This window comes from Pavona decussata, unplaced genomic scaffold, assembly GCF_977016875.1.
Source record: "Pavona decussata unplaced genomic scaffold, jaPavDecu1.1 SCAFFOLD_246, whole genome shotgun sequence".
NCBI lineage: Eukaryota > Metazoa > Cnidaria > Anthozoa > Scleractinia > Agariciidae > Pavona > Pavona decussata.
In genome coordinates, this window is record NW_028145651.1 from 118,429 (window position 1) to 138,471 (window position 20,043).

Consider the following 20,043-nt stretch of genomic DNA (forward strand, 5'->3'; position numbering starts at 1 on the left):
TCTTCCCCTTGGGAAGAAGACAGACAAGTAGATAAGGAGCATTTTAATCAGATATTTTAAGAATTCAGTAATGGTCAGTAATATATTTTCTTTTTTTTTTTTTTTAAGTAATATATTTTCTACCAGCGGCGACTTGCAGGCGACTTCATCAAAACGAAACTACCACAAAAAATAAACCTACAAAGTAGTCCTTCAAACGTCATCATTCTAGAAACCAGTAACGATGATGTTCATGTATGCGATCCTGCTGAAGACACTTTATTTGAGAGCAAAGGCAATCGTCTAGAACTGTGTGATAACTCGCGGCGCAAGGAACGTTGACGATCCAAGTCGGGGAGGGTCAAGGAAAAATCTCAAATTCATTAATAATTCAAAAGCCAAAGACAAAGGACATCATGGACCGTGACGTGTCTGGATATCTGATGAAAAACTCCTTGTTTTGCATCCTTAATTTCCCCTTCAAAATCAGTCTGTTTGAGAAGTTATATCAAACACTCGTCACAGTGTTTCACCACATTATCAAAAACTTCGAAGTTCGTCAAAAATACTCCGCTAGGTCGTATTTTCGACTCTCTTCCCCGTGATTGATATGTGATGAAACACTGTGTCTCGTGTTTGATATATTACTTGAAAACTCCAATGCCAGAACGAAGGGGGAGTTACATAATGATTCGTTTGTGTACGAAATAATGAACATTTTCTTCACGTCTGAAAAGGGTGAAATGTTTCATTGACAGAACGAAACAACCTCACCCAAAACGAAAATTCATGAAATAAACCGCTTTAGACGCTTTAGTTTGACGAGTGTAACGCTTTCAAAAGTTCTTGCCCCTTGAATCCTTGATAAAAATGGACTTAACAAATATTAATTTTTGGAGGAAGGAAACTTGAAAATGTGCTGTAACGGTCAAGAGGACAACAAATAAGACACTCGACCACATGCGTCACTCACAAGTGCTATATAACATTTAAATGGGTGGAGGTCAAGGCAATTTTTCAGTACCTTCTGTAATTACAACATGAAAATAGACTATTCCGTCAGTGGTTAAATCTGAGATGATCCATAAGTTTTGTATTTTTTTAAGAAAGTTTTACTTTTGAATTTGGAGTAGTTGGCTTTTAAAGACGAAAAAGAAAAAGAAGAAAGAAAAAAAAAGCTACGATTTTAACGGTCAAATTACTTCGGATCGCCAAAACAGATTACGCGAATGAGCAGGGAACACCGTCAGATGTTTCCCCATTGTATTTTCTGCTTCCATTTTGCGCGAAATCCCTGTTGACTTGGACGACAATCTCGGCCTTGAGCGGCTTTCAACGTGGCGCTTTCAGACATCATAATAAAAACTTGCCCCTAAGGCCTGAGGCAAACGTCGAATCTTTGTCGAACTTAATTCGTCGAACCTATTAATTTTGAAATAGGCGCATAAATGGTGCGACGTTTGCCGCAATTAAGTTCGATTCAAATTAATTGGTTCGACTCTGCGACTTCAGAATAAGCTTGACTTGCCAAGTCGGATAATGCGACAGTGGTTCGGCGTTTCAGCAAACGCCGTTCTAAACACGCGCTGAACTCAATTCATAAATCATGCAAATTACAAAATAATTGATTCAAATGTGATGGACTGCGCAAACGTCACAAAAATACCGACTCCCCCACCTGCCAAATGCTATTTCTCCCCCTGAAGAGCATACGCTGTACAAAGACAATTTCGCGACCGGAAATGGCGAGCTATCGAAAGTCATTGCTGACATCGCACAGCGTGATGGAAATGTGTTTTTTGTGTTTCATGAACACTAAATATAAATGTTTGTAATGCGAATTGCCTATTTGCAATAAATGCTCAGTGTTTGAGTCTTCTCTTTCTATTTTTCGCAATTAATTGCCAAAGAAAGGCCCGACAAGCACTGTATTTCGGCATTTCGCTTGCAAGTCCTAGCAGTAACCAGCCGCGCATCGAGTGAATAACACGGGGACACGTGCTTATTCCCGTCTTTTAATGAAGTGCAATGTGTCAATAAATTAGGATCGACGCGCGCAGGTTCGACGTTTGCTACCACGCTGGAATTAAGTCGAGCCTATTTTTAATAAATTCGACGCGACTTAGATTCGACGTTTGCCCCAGGCCTTAGTTTCGGTAAATGGAAGGAGTTAGCAGACAACACACCTACTAGCTGTTTCCTTTTAACAATAAGTTATTCGTCGAGTTGATTTTACGTCCTATACGTAGACTCATGAATAATTTATGATATTGATTAAATTCCAATTAAATTAATATAAAGTTTATGACAGATCGAGTGACCGAGCAAGTGATAATTTTCCGACATCAGATAACCCGTTCATTGCGCATAACAGAAAGCAATCACCTGTCGATCGGCATAAACCAATGTCCATTTTGTTGTTGTTGTTGTTGTTGTTGTTATTTTGTTGTTTTTTTTTTTTTTTTGGGGGGGGGGGGCGTAACTTTATCATCCAAGATCTTTATACACGGGTAGAAGGTTCAGCAAATAAAATTTTCCCGCCGTTACTTTTCACCCCAGTGCGGCAGGGGACATTGTAATCCAGGTCTTGTTCAGTTGTCCCAATGGCTTGTCGTCTTATGTTGTTTTATCTTTTTTGGCCGATGTTAATGTCATTTTCTCTGAAGTTTACAGGATACGTGAACAGCTTGGAAATTAACTTTCGTACAGCTGTTTACGCTTAGAATGATATAGGCATTATTTTTCCATTCTTCATTGCCACAGCTCGATCAAGAAAAGGACATTTAGCGAGGCATACAAACTACCTATATGGTGTCCAAGGCGAGCCAGATGCTTTATGACAAGATAACATACATTGGGCGGGTTACTTCTTGTCACTCAACACGTTCTACCCTGCTTGTTGTTTGCTCACATTAAAGAAGGTGGAGGAGCACCTTTTGGCTAAACTGTCGCGTCACCTTCAAACCCTCGATCCCAGGCCTTTCTCGGTTTACAAGGGAAAGTCCTGGGAACGAGGTTGTTGACTCAGTTCAAGAATTTTCTAAGCCCCTCGCTTCTGATCTTTAAGTCCGATAGTCTGTAGATGAAACTCTAAAATGTGATTTGGATAACACTGTCCCCTGATACCGTATAAACTTTCAAATTAAAGACCATTTAATGGCAGTTTTTTAAACGACCTTATCACGATATAAAGGAATCATGGGTAATGGGACAACATGGTGGAAAAAACTGAAGTTTTTATGAGACTTAAAAGCCAAATGATCTTATTTCTGACGCTTATTTTTGAATTTTTCTTCATTAAAGCCTAACATATGGGTCCAAAGAAAAAAAAGAATAAATTTTGGAACCGAAACCGTTCACTTGAACGCGCTTTTTACCTACGTATCGTTACAGGAAATATATGAGAAAAACATGTTTGGAAATTAAAAAATAAAAACAGAGTAACTTAATTCTGTTATTTCTTTGAATTTGTACGTTAGGTTTGGAACGAAAAAACTCATAGAAGCCTATACATTTTTCATCCTGTTGACCCGAGTACCAATAATGCTTTTAGTACCGTGATAAGGCTTATGGATGCTGTACCTTATTCCCAGGGGCCCGCCGGCGGATCCATCAAAGGACCCTTCCTGCAGTAAGTGTGCGACTGTGTAGTAGGCATTGTAGATTGTTGAATCTGAGAGAGACTCAATCAGATATTGTTCATCCCAAGGAAGACGAGTCCCTGTTGAGAAACATACAGCAAAATAACTCCAAGATTCCACCGTGTATTGTTTTCCTAACTTGTGCTTTAACCGTTATAGAATCTCGCATGTGCAGTTTTCTTGTTTGTCACTTTCATCAACATAACTTCCCGTGGCGCCATACTCTATGTATTGTTCCAATTTTTGCTCCCTAACCTCTTGAAAGAAAAAGGCGCACAAATATCTCTGGTGATAAGTAATGATAATTGGACCGAGTGGAGTACCATTCAGAGTAGTCGGGAAAACCCCTGAATTGTACGACACGAGGTCCGATATTTAAAAGTCGAGGTTAGGAAGTCTGAGAAAACTCTTTTTAGTGAAAATGTCAGCAATTTATTCAATCAGTTTTACAAAACGGTACGGAGACAGCAAGAAAGAACAATTAAATGCACGTTATTGACGCGTGAATGACTAAGTGTCCTATTATAAGTATCCAATAAGTTCAAATTAGATAACCGTGATGGCGGGGAATAAGCGCGCGGGGAACCAGTCCAATTGTTATTGGTACGATTACGCATAGTAATAGGGTCGAATGGCAAGAGTCGTAAACGAATAACCAACAATACAAACTACTCGTGGTATATTCACGGCCTTTGCGTCGGACGAACAGGTCGTAATCTTCCTTAACTCCATCTTTATTTAGCAGTAAACGGTGTAAGCACGAGCTGAACGCGAGTGTTACTAAAACTTTTCACTGCAGTTCCAAGCAACACGGCGGTTTATACAGGCATCTATCATGCGATTATAGAAGCAACTTTTTTGGGCAACCATTTCCAACCACCTGTGTACACTCCCAACGATTTGCGCTGCAAGTTTCAGGGATTTTAAGGTTTAAAATTGCACATAAAACATATCAAAGACAGCTTTTATACTGACACTGTATCCAGTTGCTCCCGTCGCATAAAAATCACAATCAAGCCAGATTACCGTTTACACATGGAACAAAAACCACATGTGTAAAAGCCCGTTATGATAACTCAATGGAAGAATGAAAAGTTATCAATTCAAGTTCCTTGGATGAAAGAATACTACCTGTTTTTCAACCAATCAAAGCGCAAGTACTGATTATCTCTGACTATTCACGATCATAAAAATGCTGTTTAACGGCCTGTGAATTGATGCCAGTTTTTCGTGCCAACAAAGCACAAATCAGCTCAGAAGGATCCATTGGTGACAACTTTCAAAAGACAGTCAAGTCTTCATAAACAACATATATCTTCATCACAGCTGATATAAATTCCAATCAATCACGCCAAAATATGGTTGCTAACTGTGCTTGTATTAGGACGCCAGTCCCTCCGCACAAAGTGACCTGTTTGTTTGAGGCCAATCTGAATACCGATCGTGTATTTACTAATCAGACATAGTAAATGGTTTGTCCATCGGACCCAACAAATGCATAAATATTTATCAACTCACCGAGACCATACGACCTTGAACACGCATGCTCGTGAATCCAATCCAGTGTAGCTTCAAAGTTTCGTCTGGTTTCCTCCGCGTATCTTTGAAGAAAAATCACGCGGTGGTCAAGTAAGGGGTCAAGCTTTGCATGAAGTGGGAACTGCTGTATTCCCCACCCACCCACCCCCGCTCCCGCTCCCGCCCCCGCCCCCTGAGTGCGATGCTAGTTCGTCGCGATGCAAACCCCAGCTGGTCACCATCGTTTTCACCCACGTGACCAGAAAAAAAGCAGCATAGCGCGAGGGATGCCAAGGAATTTCTCTACCACTAATGGCACGCAAATTTCTTAATTTGCATCTGCAAGCTCTGAAAGCAAACGGTAGGTGAGCGAACAAAGCCTGAAGGAGCATAGCTCAGTTTGTCCCAGGCTACAGTACCAAGCCAAACAAAATTTCTGTCATTAAAGTAGCCTGTGGGGTCATGGCATAGAGCAGTTTTCAATTCAATGTTGCAAGTAATTTGCGTTTGCTTTTGTTTTCTTTACTTCTTTCTGTGATTGGCTAACAAAACTCCCGCCACTTTTTCCACCAATGAGAACCAATCATAGCAAGCTTCCTTGCACACGTTTGCCCGCGCTTGGTGCAGGTTAAATGTATTTACTTTGAATTCTAGTTGGTTCGTTGCGCTGTTTACGCTTTTTGCGATTGACCAGAATAATTACTTTGATTTTGGTTTTACGACACTCAATTGAACACCGCTGTATCTGATTCAGTTTAACGGATGTTTGGTTTTGCATTATTGCCATAATATGTACCTTAAGCCACGCGATTAAAACTATCACCAAAACTATTTCTCGTGAAGTTAAGTGACGATGCTTTCACAGCTCAGAAGGATCCATTGGTTAAACGTCTCACGAGACCACTTGAGTCCTCAGTTCAAATTAAAGCTTCATCATCGCCGTGAATGGTGTACAGTCATTGCTTTTCAGCCCGCCCTCTTTGTTTCAAACCGTTCAACCAGCCGAAGAGCAATACTACTACAAATTTCACTGCACTCTTACCTTCGCGCAAGCACAGCTCCTCCCCCCACCCCACCCCCTCGGAGCAATATACATCAGTTACTACACAAACAGCAAATAATTTACGAAGTTTAGTGGTCAACCGATTGGACTTTATCCAAAGTTACCAGCATTGAGTATTACGCAGAGAGTTACGTATCAGCTTGGTGTGACGCAGAAGTAAGATGTAAACGAATGGTTATTAAACACATGGACAAAGAAACAAGCTATTGACACAAAGAAACAAGCTATTGACACAAAGAAATGCTATCACTTACGTATTTAAATCTTTCAAAGCTTGTCGCGCCTGGTTTTTCCAAGGCTCATCACCGTAATCCAAAAACCTACAGGAAAATAAGATGAGTTGACCCTTCTTTCCAATCCTCTCAGACCAATGCAAGTTTGCAACAAATATTAAATAAATGGGAAGGTAACATTATGTTCAACTTAGAAAAAGAAATGAAGAAGGTGAGTCGAACAAAACTTTTCCTGTAACTTTCGTCAACAATGATCTGCCCGTTGAAAGGAAGCTGGCAATACAAATGATTTTACAACTGAATATCTTTCTTGCGCGTTCCTTTGTTTTCAAATTCTTACACAGGTGGTATAAAGACTCTCGTACAAAGGTAGCCCCTATGTATTTTCCGTTGTTACGGTACTTATGTGGGAATAACAGAAATAAAGAAGTTCAACTGTGCATGGAGACGGAGAATTTTAATTCTTACCACAGTAGACCTTCACCTTTTAAAACCTCTATTTTCACTGGACCCTTATAACCTGCAGCTGCATTGTTTTTTAGGGTTGGGATCATTGTTCTGTTGTTCGTTGAAAACGGTGCAAGTGCCCCCCCCCCCCCCCCCCACCTTAATCAGCCTCATTCAGTTTCTGTTTAACTACAGCTTTATCTTACCACTGGTCACATAGAGCAACAACGCACTCATCCGCTGAACGAGAAATCACTTTTCTTTCTGGCTCCATGTAAATTCGTCCCTCGCCCTGCAAATCATGAGAAGGGGGTCGTAGTTAGATTTCAGCGCAAAGCACCACTGGGGGAATGGAGGGAGTCCCGCCTCTCCATTTTCTAGAAATAAATGTTTGCAAGAGAAACAACCAACATAAAAACAAATCCTTTGTAAAACAAAAGATGAAGCAATCTGTGCAAACTTACGCTTTCTATCATTTTCTTCTGCACAAGTTTTTTCACTTCTTGGACTTTCTGCCCCGCAAATTCCCCGACGATAATGGTTCCCTCGTAGAATCCTTTTTTATAGGTGAGCTCCTTTGCCTCCACCAGAAGATCCTTGTCGTTTTGGCTTTTTATCTTGAGGTCATCGCACGCCTTTACCGCACATAGGTCCCCATAACCAGGAATCCGGATAATAGGAATAGGTTCATAAGGAAGCACCATCTCATCTGTAATGCCGTACTTCTGTCTGAAAGCCTTGGGATAAAAACATGAAGTGTTGATGATTTCTCATTTACGGCTATTTAATCAAAGAGCTTCTCGATAAGAGAATACTTAATGAGTTTGTTGTTAGTTCTTATCCTTGCCTGAGGCTTTTTCTACGAGTTCTCCAGTTTTCCTCGCTCCACAAAAAACAAAACATTTCCAAATTCCAATTTGACCCGGAACGCACAGATACCACAGTTTCTCGATAGAGAGCTCTTTGGTGCTCCGTGGGTAAACAAATGACTTTTTTTAATACGTGTTATGTGAGTCAACCCTTTGCGTATACGCATACTCAAGAAGCAACGTCTCACTGACCGGTTTGTTTTTCACGTCTCTGAGCGCAGCGTAATCATCCGGAGCATCAGAAGGAACTGATGTCACAATACCAGTACCTAAAATAGACCAAGGATAAGCAAAGCAATTATCACCATAGTTCAGGCACTCACTTTAAAATCATCATGGATAATTAGCGCCGCCTTTGACCCAAGAAGCTTTACGAATTTATTTATTGTTTTTGTAATATTATACTGATTTGGTACAATACTTTCTCTTTGTCAGGGATTTTAATTTCTTTCAAATTAACTAATTCTATGGAGGGGACTTTTTTTTCTGTCAATCAAATAACAAATATACATGTATAACTACTTAATTATTTAATAAGTTGGGATTTTTTTGCCACACAAAGAAATTACAAAACAATACACGCGTTGTCTAAAATTAAACTTAATTCAAAAGCGTGGCACCTGAAGCCCCAGCAGCGTTTTATGCAACAGACTTCAGGGAACCATTTGCTTAGCACATTGATCATTTGCAGTTGACTACAACGCTACGCAGAAATAATATCGTTATGCTCACAGGCATCAGCAACAGTTCAGTTAAATTACCTTTGTCTTCTTTGATGGTCAGCATAGGAAGAGTGTAGACTACAGCATGTGGAGTGAGTGGAGCATTTAAACGAATTCCCATAATATCCTGCAAAGAAACGAACAGTCATTTTACCCGGTAAATAAAAAGAAAAATTCAAAGTGATTTGAGCCTGTACTGACCTGTCCGGTTAGTTCTAACAGGACATTGACCACTCCCTCCTGGGGCGTAAACCCTTGGTACGACATATTCCTTGCTGCTCGTCGGGTGCTGATGTAAATCTCATTCTTAATGTTTGTCTCAAAGGCAATGTACTGAAAGAAAAAATCGTTGTAGAAACTCTAAGCATAAAGTAATGTTTAAAACACGAGCACCAGTGTTTTATCGGGATTTAAAACACAAGGCACAGCCGAGTGGTTTTAGACCCGATAAAACACGTGCTGTGAGTTTTTTGAACGGCTTCAAAAGCATTCCTGGAAAAGCGTGTGTCAAGAGAGTTCATAACAATGATGCTTTTGTGAACGATGGAAATTAGCATCCGAGAAAAACATTAAACACCGCATACTAATAAGGAGGAGGTTTTATCGGGTTTTAAAACCACTGCACGTGATGTTTTATTGACCATTTGATAGGTCAGTGAGCTTATGAATTGTGACCGTGCACAAGAAAACGTACCTTAACGCTTATCTGTTAAACGGGCAAAAGCGTTAAGCATTCGTTAGTCATCCGTTAGAAAGTTTTCTTAAGAACGTTAGAGGCGTAAGCCCAACCGTTAGGCGTTAGCATCGGGCCGTTAGAACAGAGAGTGCAGCCGTTAGCAAAAGACATGTATCCGTTAGCCGTTAGCATCAGACCGTTAGACTGGACAGCATAACCGTTAGCAAACAATCTGTATCCGTTAGCACGGCTACAGAAGCCGTTAGGATCCGTTAGAATAAACCAGCACCCGTTAAACGGGTAACGATTCCGTTAGAATGGCATGACACGCGTTGAAGTAGAATGTGGTCGCCTAAACACAGTGTGAAACGGAGCCTAACGGAGGGTGGCTCTTGTAGTTGGCTTCCATTTAGTTCAAAACAATCATGAGATATAGCTAAGAACGCACGAACTATCTTTACCGCGAAATCAGACAGTTTTGTAAACCAGGAACGGAAGATATCGTAGCTCCGGCTCCATGAAATTAAGTCACAAGAATAAATTACGACCCGGAATTAAATCAGTAAATTCAACAGACTTCTCTCCTCCAGCGCGCTTCGGTTCCGATTTGCATATTTGTTGACTTACCATGAACTTTCCCTCACTCTACCTCAAGCATTTACTGTCTCCGACCGCAAAATGTAATCGTTCAGTTGACTTTAAAGATGCAAGGCAATTCCGTTGGTTAAAGGCTTGGGGTAAAATAGGAAACTTCAATTTTGCAAAATTTCATTCGGGTCTAGTGTGAGCGATAAGATCGATTACCCGGAAAAAACGCAAACACTGCGAGTCTACTGAGTACCGCAAATTAACGCTTGAAGCATTCTATATTCCGTACGTTCGCTTGGATAAAGCCAAAATACCATCTTTTACAAGATTTAAAGCTTCTACTAACGTTATAAAATACCGACAGAAGCTGTTGTTCGGACATAGAAAGGAATTGCCACGCTGAAAACACTGGCAAGATTTTGGTCACGTGCTAGGCAACCAAATTTCTTCACATGTATCAGGTTACATTCGGCAGGTTTCAATTCACAAAGTGTGGGTTCAAAAATTTGCATAAAGTTGTTTACATTTTCCAAGATGTGAGAAACGGCCATATTCCGGCGCGAAGGTTGATGAATATTTTGATAGCCTGTTGTCTCGTTGTCTCTGACTCTGAATCAGAAGAAACCAATTTTAAACAACATGTATGTGACAAAAAACAACTTTATCTGATGAAACAAGCGCCAACAAAACGCCCGTCGCTTCAAGACTCGCGAATCCAAAGGTACCGCTTTTCGCATTCTGTCAAGAAATTGAAAGCGTGATCTTTCGCGAATCCACAGCTGGATTAAGCAGTTACTTTAAAAAACTCTAGACAAAGTCATTGTGTAAAATAAGTATATTAACCGACAAAACCATTTGAGTAAAACAATAAAAAATGTTCACCCCGACTGGCAAGTGAAATTGTTTACACGCTCGTTTAGCGACTTTAGCCTCGGACTAACCTCTCATCACACACGATAATCATCATCGAAGGACTTGAATTCTGCGTTTGTTTATCTCGATGAGGAAGTGATAGTTTATATCACTGAGTTTTGCTTTCGGTGGAAATAAGTATACTTATGTTTGTCTCATCGACGACTGACGAAATCGGCACTTTGTGATTCTTTTAAAAAAAATGTGAGTGTAAGACTACTAATGGTTTGGCCTGATTTGGTGTTTTTAGCATCAACTGAAAGCTAAGCTATTCATTCGTTAAAAGTCCTTAGTTGTAAACCGTCAGACAACCGTTAAACGGCTCCAGTCATCCGTTAGAACAAATTGGGCAACCGTTAGAACTTTCTCTTCATCCGTTAGGCAAACTTGGTTAGCCGTTAGAACGTTAGAACAAAGCGTTAGCACGCTTTGATCATCCGTTAGGCACAATTAGATAACCGTTAGAACGTTAGGATAAAGCGTTAGAATGCTGTGCAGGGCGTTAACTATCCGTTATCTATCCGTCCGTTAGCGACCGTTTAACGGATAAGCGTTAAGGTACGTTTTCCCGTGCACGGTCACAATTATTAATGAGTTTTTGAATACACATGGGAAGAATGTCTGAAGGCAGGGGTCAGATTTATGATGCCTTCATGGGTTGAAATGTATCCTAGGTGAGTTTCCAAGTCTTTTACATCCCTGACATATCTTGCTATAGATGTTAACTAAAGATTGGTTCTATGACATTTCATCTGTGTTGTTGTTGCTTTTTTGGAGGCCAGTTCATCTTAAAAACACTTGTTTTGGGTTGGGTTTAAATTCAAAAGAGCTAATCAAATCTCCTTTGTGACAGACACATTTGACATACTGGAGTGGAAACATTTCTGTGTCAATAATGTTTCAATAATTTTATGGTACACTTTTAGTGCTGCAATCTTGAAGAAACCGTCTGTTTACATACACTTTCTATATAATCACTTCAACACTGAAAGCAAAAAATTGCAATCAGACATGCTTCCCTAAGACTTTCTGTTACCTTCCTGTCCCTAACCAAAATTAAATGAGTTTACAAACTACTTGTTCCCTACCCACCTAAAAAACAAGCATCGCCAGGTATGGTGGTTTTTTGTTGTTGTTCTGTTTGTTTGTTTGTTTGTTTGTTTGTTTGTTTGTTTGTTTGGGTGGTGGTGTGGGGGGAAGGAGGGTTAGTGACTTTTGCCTCTGTGCCTTCTACTCATCTCAAAGTACCAAAAAAATTGGCCAGACAAGCACCGTAAAGATCGCTGCATCAAAATGTTGCTGTCTCTTATCAGAAAATGCTATGAAATCTGAATTTCTGTAACCCTTTCAGAGCCTTTCTAACAAACTTGTTATAAAGGTCTCTTTCACTCTTACTTCATTATCATGTCCGCTCTATTTGTAGTTTTGATTTTGGGGCTGTCACATGTGGAAGTGATAACAAAGAAATTAAAGCCGCATTGATGCTACAGAATGCTGATATCTGAAAAATAGAAGTCTACATTGGACATTGCTGTTAGATACCTTGATGTCAGGTTGAACCCAGCAGTTCGTCTGCCCATACATTGTCTCAGGTCTCAATGTTGCAGCCATCAGAAACACATTTTTTCCTGACAATGCACTGAACATGTCGTAAAGAAAGAATAACAGAAATATCAGCCAGTAAAAGTGACCATTCACCACATAATCAGACAGTCAGTTAAGCAACCAGTCATTCATTTACCCAGCCAACTAGCCAGTTCAGACTAATCAGCTAACCAATATAACAGTTGACCAATCAACAGATGGAATCACTGATCAATTGACCAAGCAAGCAAGCTAGAAGTGGGTTGGTTGGTTATTCAGTCAATCAGTCAACCATTTAATTGAGTCATCAATTGCTGTAAATTCCTGACTTTAAAAAGTAAACAAAGCTTTTTTTTTCAAGTCTAATCAACAAAATATATTTTGAAATCTGAAACTGGGCCTTGCTTTTCCACCCTCATGTACTCTTACATGTAATATCTCAGTAACATAACCTTTGGCATACATATCAATATTAAATAATTTATATATTTAACAATTATTCCACGAGCGCGCGTTGGATATGAGATGATAGATAGCCAACGAGGTGCGTAGCGCCGAGTTGGCTATAACCATCTTATATCCAACAAGCGCGAGTGGAATAATTGTTTTATCAAAAACAATCAAGAATTATTGCTAGATCTTACTGATTTCACTTTGAAAGAACAACCAGAAGACAATTTAATGGTCACCATTCCTCGGGCATGGTATAATGGCTCATATACCATGGCCGCTAAGCCAATCAAATCCCTGGAATTGCATTATACAATGATCCAATTTTAATGATAATAGTCATTGTAATAGTTAAGGTTGCCCTCTCCTATTTAATGGGGCATTGGTGGGATTATTGAATCATGCTTTTTGGCAGGACAGATTTCTTGGAATTCTTTGAGTTTTGGCACACTACATGTAAATGAAAAATTTTTGACTTTAAGAAAATCTTATGGCTTTAAAGTTTAAACCTTTGAAATATCATTATCCATTTTAAAAAAAAATTATGTTGAAGGGTGCCAAAACTCAAAGAAATCAGTTGACTTTTTCATGTCAGTACACTAGTATACCTTAACTTCCCAGCAAAAGGCTCACAGATCTTCATCTTGATTCCTGTGTATTCCTGTGGTGCAACACCCTGGTGAAAAAATTAGACCATAAATAATAGTGCAAAGCGCATGTTGCAAAACACCCGAAACTCCCAATTTCTATAGCAAAACAACATTTGCTCATTTTTGTTCCAGAATTTGGGCAAGACCCCCAACATCAACACCCTTTTAAATCAGCACAACAGCATCACAGAACTAAGCATGGGATTCTCCTAAATATATCAATACGTGCACACACATAGAGTTCATGGAAATCAAGAGTGTTCTAAATAAAAATAGTCTAGCCTGGCGCACCTCTCCTGTCTGTCTGTCATGATCCATACAAGGTTGGCCATCCTTGGGGGAGAATATAGTGTATCTAAAAAAAAACATTACAAGGTAAATTAATCAGAAGGCAACAACAGAAAAAGACTTAAAGGAAACCTCCACTCTCGAAACATGTTAACGTTACATTATTGAAAATACAATTTTCTTTGAAATTTCATTGGAAATCATGGAAATAATATATCAGTGTCGGAAAAAACATAATTTGATTATCGGCTATTTTCGCTTTTAAATTTCCCGCACGCCGCCATCTTGGATTTCATGACGTCATAAGGTTGCTCAATTGTTTTACACAAAAGAACTTCTGCTGAATAACAATAGCAGCAATCATTACACATCATCAAATTCAAAATGGCTGCCCCAGGAAATTTAAAAGTGAAAGTTGTCGATAATCATATCTAATTTTTAACACACTTGAATGTCATTTCTACGTTTTAGACAAATATTTAGCCGTCAATTTGTTGTGAGAGTGGAGGTTCCCTTTAAAGGGTGCAAGATGTCAACAGTATTTGGAACAATAAGCTGTAATTATACTGAAATGAAGATGTTTATTTTCAAAGAGGATCCCCCTGAAAACCACTTTTTAGTGATGGAGGCCTCCTCTTAAAAGATGTGTTTTATTATTATAATGATATTGTTATGATGATGATGATGTTGATGATGGTAATGGTGGCGATCAGGTGTTGATGATGATGACAATCACAACAACAATTATGAGCATTGCGTAATTGTTTAAAGGAAGAGCACTATAAAATTTGGCACCACTAAATTCAACGAGTTTACCAAAATTGCACTTGACTACCAGAAGAGATATTCTGTTACTGTGCCTCAGTTGTTTAATATAGTTATGTATTTTACTAAATTTAGTGGACTATGATGGAAAATATAGTTAGGAACTAAAGAATAAAGAGTAAAACCCATTTTGCCAAGTATAAAAGGAACACCTGCATAAAAGTGGAGACCAGTGCAAACATTCCATTGCCTTGGCTGAGCAAGCACAATTACACACAATTATACAGCAGATCTATTTTTGAGGTGCCTGCTCTTGTAAGCTACTCCATGCAACATCAAATATTGGCACAATAGTCACGATTATTGAGTGATTCCAGAAAAATAATATCTTCCCACACATAACCTCCCACAGGTTGGAACCGATTCCCTTTAGAAATCAGACAATGCCAATCATTGAATAATTTTTAAAGTTTTACGAAAGACACATCTTTTTAAATTAGTTCTCTTATTAATTCATACTTTAATTTTATTGTTTTTCGGGAGGTTCTAAATTATTAAAATTGAAGGGTTTTATGCAAAACTATCGTAAGTGACGATTTTGGCCATTTTTTAAATGTCGTCCAAATGAGCTGAATTTTTGCATGTGGCCTTTGCTTTAATAGAAAAACATTGCCCTGCATTTTTTTTTCGCAAATTACTGCTTCATTTTGAAGAAAAACCTTAAGGAAAAAAACGCGTCGGCGTTCTTTGCATTCTTTTATTCAAAGAAGAAACCAAAGAAACCGATTAAGTTCTTTGTTTCGTAAAATCAATGGAGCGGGAAATTTTAAACCTTTTTTGCAGCAAAACAACCAGTATGTGCCGCTGTGGCACACTCGGTTAAGCAAGTGGAATGCCGACTGCCATTCATTACTTTGAGATTTTACTGTTGTAATGCGCATTCGATCATATCTTTATTGCATGTTAGACTTCGCAACATAAGAAATAAACATTATTATTATCATTCCTTGAAAAGAAAGGGTCGGAGAAACAACTTTTGCTGATATTTGCAGTACTCCATACTAGCAAAACAACCATCCTGCATATTAAGTGTTTTGAGGTTACTGTAAACTTTGTAAACAAGATTACATAGCTAAACAAGCAATGAACAAAAATAATAATCTTGTACTTTTGTTGCATCAATAATTATCATGTCTGAAAGTCATTAAAAATTTCCTTTGGATTATTGAAAACATATTGTCCACTTATAGTTCTTCACAAATTCAACCTATTTGCTACTAAAGTTTCGTTAATCAAACCTGAAGACAAACTGTATCCTGACAGCTGTATTTGAATTGCGTTGCCTGTTTGTCCTGTTTTGTTAGAAATTTTCTTGCATATCATGAAAATATTTGTCTTGTTACATACAGTAGACTGTAGTAAGACAAGTTCACCTCCATCTGCAATTTCAAAACTGAGAGACCCCACAATGCCTCCAGACTTCCTAGCCTTATAATCACCTTCCCTTGCATTCGGAATTCCAGTCCAAATAACTCCCCTTGCCCCTGGTATGGTATGGTATGGATATTTTCTGGAATCACCCATTTGATACCATGGATGCTTCTTTTGTCAAGCTACTCCTTATACCGTCCAAGAGGATTACTTTGGATGGTGATGATGACAGTAATGATGATGATGATGATCATGATGATGATGAGGAGGAGAAGGAGAAGGAGGATCATAATCATGATGACGGTCATGGTAGTGGGTTGTCAAAATAAGAGAAAAATAAAACAACACCTTTTTCCAAACTTGACTTTGCCACCATCCTTCAAAGTCCAGAAGTGCCACCTTACAAATGAGTCGTAATATGGATTGACATGTGTAGTGATAAATGAACGTCTCCAGTCCACCTAAAAATATACAAACAAGTTGTCAGTCATTTCTAAATGTAACAGATTTGCCATTGCCGTTAAAACATTGCTTTAAAGTTAATTCATAAGCAAATGATACCTTTAATCCCATACTTTGGAGATCAGATTTTGCTAATGGAGGAAAATATTGAAGCCAGTAATCAGCATCAGCAAACCTGAAATAAATTTAATTGGCTTAATACTTCACTTTTGCCAGGTAAAAAAATCTCATTTTATCATATTAACTAAATTTGATTATGTAAGGTGTTTCACTGTCATAAGGAATAAAACTGGTTACAGAATATTTGGCAGTAGAAATATTTAAGACTTTAAGACTAGATTAAGTACTAAATCTGTGACCCCTCCCCCCAAAATTAATACATCATGCACATGTAATGTTACAAATATGCCAAGCACATGCTTCATGCCAGTCACTCCTTGCTCAAGCATGTAACTTGTTCCTTTACGTAAATCTGTCAACGTGTTGTATGTTTTACGTTTTGCGTATACATACAAGCATGTAACTATGTCATGTAGAACAAATCCCTGAAGAAGTTAGCCTAGTCTAACCAAACACATCTGATAATAAAGAGTTTTACGATTCAAGTTCGTTCAGTGCTGCTCACTAATTTAGCGTTTTAATTTTTTTTAATTGACTGGTAAAGCCAGATAAAATGGATACTGTCAGACATAACTTAAAAATATTCATACTTTTTGATTTCTTCATCTTTAAGTCCTAATGACTGCATGATCTGCCACTGGTACTCCAAACCACCAGTTTTTGCTGCAATCTTACTTTTCATCTGTGGAAATAAATTAACCCATCATGCATAAATTAAGCATGTCTTTTCACTCCTGGACCTCCCTAAGTCAAACCTCCGATCACTAAATTGAAATGGAAATTAGTGTGGTTGAGTCTAATGTAGGAGAATGACATTCTAATATGATCGCTGGTGTTGGGAATAAAAAATATTATAAATAAATCACTTTATTTAAGTCTCAAATTATATTTTGTGCAGAGCACTCATTGGGGACAATTTCAACTTCAAATTTAAAGTGTTGGTTTTTGAGGAGAGGAGAAAATCAGTCAAGTAACCAGAGGAAAACCTCTCAGAGCAAGGACAAGAACCAACAACAAACTCAACCCACGTATGATGCCAAGTCTGGGAATCAAAGCTGGGCCACACTGGTGGGAGATGGGAGCTCTCACCACTGCACCATCCCTGCTCCACCTTCTGTGTCTTACCAGCGAGGAAAATTTGAGATTTTTGGTCATGGACTACCAAATGGCCACCCACCTCGCTTCTTTTTCAGGGACTGACCTTCCAATTCATGTATGGGAACATGCAGTTTCGTTTTCAGGCCAGCACATGTTGGTCTACATTTCGACAAGACTTACGTCATGATATACTTGTCTAGCTGCAGCCTCTATATACCCCTCTCCCCAAGGGGAGGAAGGTAATACAATTCCCCTAAAACTGATTATGTGGGAGGCTAGCAGCTGCACAGCAGGTGAACGGTGGGAGTTTTTCTTAGGGAGTGGTTTGCTTTGCACAAGCTGGGTTAGCAGCAGTAGAACTGTGGTTATTAATTTGGACAAGAAACTTCAAATATGCTGTAAAGATGATGATTGTTGCGATAAAGAAAGCTGAGTTAAAATGAATTAAGCCAAGTAGAAACAAATAGGAAAGGGCCCACATTAACTAATTTTTTTGTGCTGTGTTAGGTATCCAACACTTTCCTGTAAAGTTTGATTACCACTAGCATTATAAATAAAATGTTCAGGACTCTTTTCAATCGTTTTTGTGCAGCATTTTTGTGATCTCAATGATGTTAGTACATTAGTCTTAACCAAGAGGTTACAGCTGTAACTGTTACTGTACCACTTTGACAGTGGATACAAAATGCTAAATACAGTACCGGACAGAAGTAACCTAATGGGGAATGCGCTACTGGAATGCTTAGGGAACACAAAGAGGAATGCTTAGGGACTGCTTAGGGAACTAGATAGGAATGCTAAAAGAACGCAAAAAAATAAGCGTTCCATTTTAAGGGGAACGTGTTCTCGAGGCCCACAAAATCCAGTTGGAATGCAGCAAAAGATGATGTGTAAAAGTGGCACATGATAATCCATACATGCAGTGAAAAAATTCTCACAAAAAAAAAAAACTTAACAAACTAGGATAAGTGATCCTTCGCAGAATTTGATGCCATATTTTTCCCAAAATTCATTTGGATAGTTTCCACTGGCCAACAGTACTGCTTATCTGAGAATGTTGCACAACAATCGGATCTTGTAAACAAGGTGTCGTTCGATGTGATGTAGGCACTATTGTATCTTGAATGCTCGCTAATCTCTTACTCCAGCTTTGTTACACATTTAAGTTGGCTTCACATGAGAAGAGATGAACTGATTTTCGTTCAAAAAAAAAAGTATTTACTAGGCTTTAGAGGTTGGAACCGAGCAAAGAGCCTGTGTATCGCGATGTTTGACAATATATTTTGCCATTCGACATTGCATCCAAAGATAGACCATCCACTTTGGATGTAAGGGAGATTTATCGCTTCCTAAAAGATTTCAATTTACAGGATTATTAAAACAGGTTGAAGTTTTTATTTGAAGAATAGTTTAGCATGTATCCTTTCTCGAGCGTGCGATGTAGAACCCAAAATGTAAAGTAAATGACAATAGATTTGCAATATTTTGTTCCACTCCAGGTCCACCCCAATTTCTTTCATACTCGCCTGACAATTTGGAGAGACACTTTGATGTTTGAATATGCCAGCAGAATGAAGGCAAGTTCAATAAAAAAAAGTTTATCGTCTCCTCACATCACTTCATCGATGATATGAAATATCGGTTTACAATTTTTTTATTTCGTCCTATCCGTGGTTTAATTTGTCATGAAGACTCCCCATTTGATTAAAATATGGATAGGAAAAGACTTAATACATGGTATGGACTCATTTACATTGTCCCCTTCCCTAATTTTATTAGCTACCTGGTAAACATTCTTGTTGAATTGATGTCAATTTACAACCCATTGTCTCGCATAAAGCAAGAGTTTGCCCATCTTTGCAACCAACACGAAAGTCATCTTGGGCACTCAAGACCATGCACAAAAGTGTCAGAAGGAACACGTTCCTGAAGATAATTAGCTGAACGCGTTCTTGCATTCCAAGTGGAACGTTGGGGGAATGCTTGGGAAACCCAAAGGAGAATGCTTTAAGAATGCGTTCGCCAGCACAGCATTCTCTGTTAGGTTACTTCTGTCCGGTACTGTACGTGTAAATAACACTCATATCATACCAAAATACAGATCAGTATTTTCAAAATCTCCTCACCTGTTTAGATTCTTCTTTTTCTCCATTTTCAGGGAATTTGGGTGGAAATCCAAATTCACTCATTTCACGCTTTAACTTGTCTGCACAAGCCTGCAGAAAAATTTGTTAGCTGCTGTAAGTGTCATCATTTATAAAAAAGTTATAAATTACTATTAATTGTCTTCCGAGGAAACAGAGTTCTGTCAAGGCATCATGTTATGCTCACTCACATAAGTAGTGTGCCCTAGAGGCCTTTTTGTAGCTTCAGATACAATGAACATACACTTCTGAGAAAGAAATTTGTTTACACAAGCACCAAACTTGTCAAAAGCAGAATAAAAGTGCAACATTTAATAATTTTACATCCATGAATTATCCAGGCTAAAACATACAGTTAGCTGTCAGTAGTAAATTTTCCCCTCAGCCAAAATATTTTTCAGAT

General features: G+C 38.6%; 1 protein-coding gene across 1 annotated transcript in view; it reads right to left on the reverse strand.

The window, feature by feature from the left end:
- LOC146457123 (leucine--tRNA ligase, cytoplasmic-like) overlaps positions 1-20,043 on the reverse strand; it is a 48,385-nt gene that overhangs the window by 22,055 nt on the left and 6,287 nt on the right. Inside the window, exons 7-21 of the mRNA XM_085092331.1 lie at positions 19,623-19,712; positions 16,989-17,080; positions 16,378-16,453; positions 16,165-16,277; positions 13,624-13,687; positions 13,291-13,358; positions 12,191-12,287; positions 8,674-8,805; positions 8,512-8,599; positions 7,943-8,019; positions 7,346-7,618; positions 7,088-7,173; positions 6,456-6,521; positions 5,139-5,221; positions 3,562-3,700 (exon numbers count right to left, since the gene is read on the reverse strand). Of these exons, the coding sequence (XP_084948457.1) occupies positions 3,562-3,700; positions 5,139-5,221; positions 6,456-6,521; positions 7,088-7,173; positions 7,346-7,618; positions 7,943-8,019; positions 8,512-8,599; positions 8,674-8,805; positions 12,191-12,287; positions 13,291-13,358; positions 13,624-13,687; positions 16,165-16,277; positions 16,378-16,453; positions 16,989-17,080; positions 19,623-19,712 (1,544 nt within the window). The remainder of the gene's footprint in view (positions 1-3,561; positions 3,701-5,138; positions 5,222-6,455; positions 6,522-7,087; positions 7,174-7,345; positions 7,619-7,942; positions 8,020-8,511; positions 8,600-8,673; positions 8,806-12,190; positions 12,288-13,290; positions 13,359-13,623; positions 13,688-16,164; positions 16,278-16,377; positions 16,454-16,988; positions 17,081-19,622; positions 19,713-20,043) is intronic.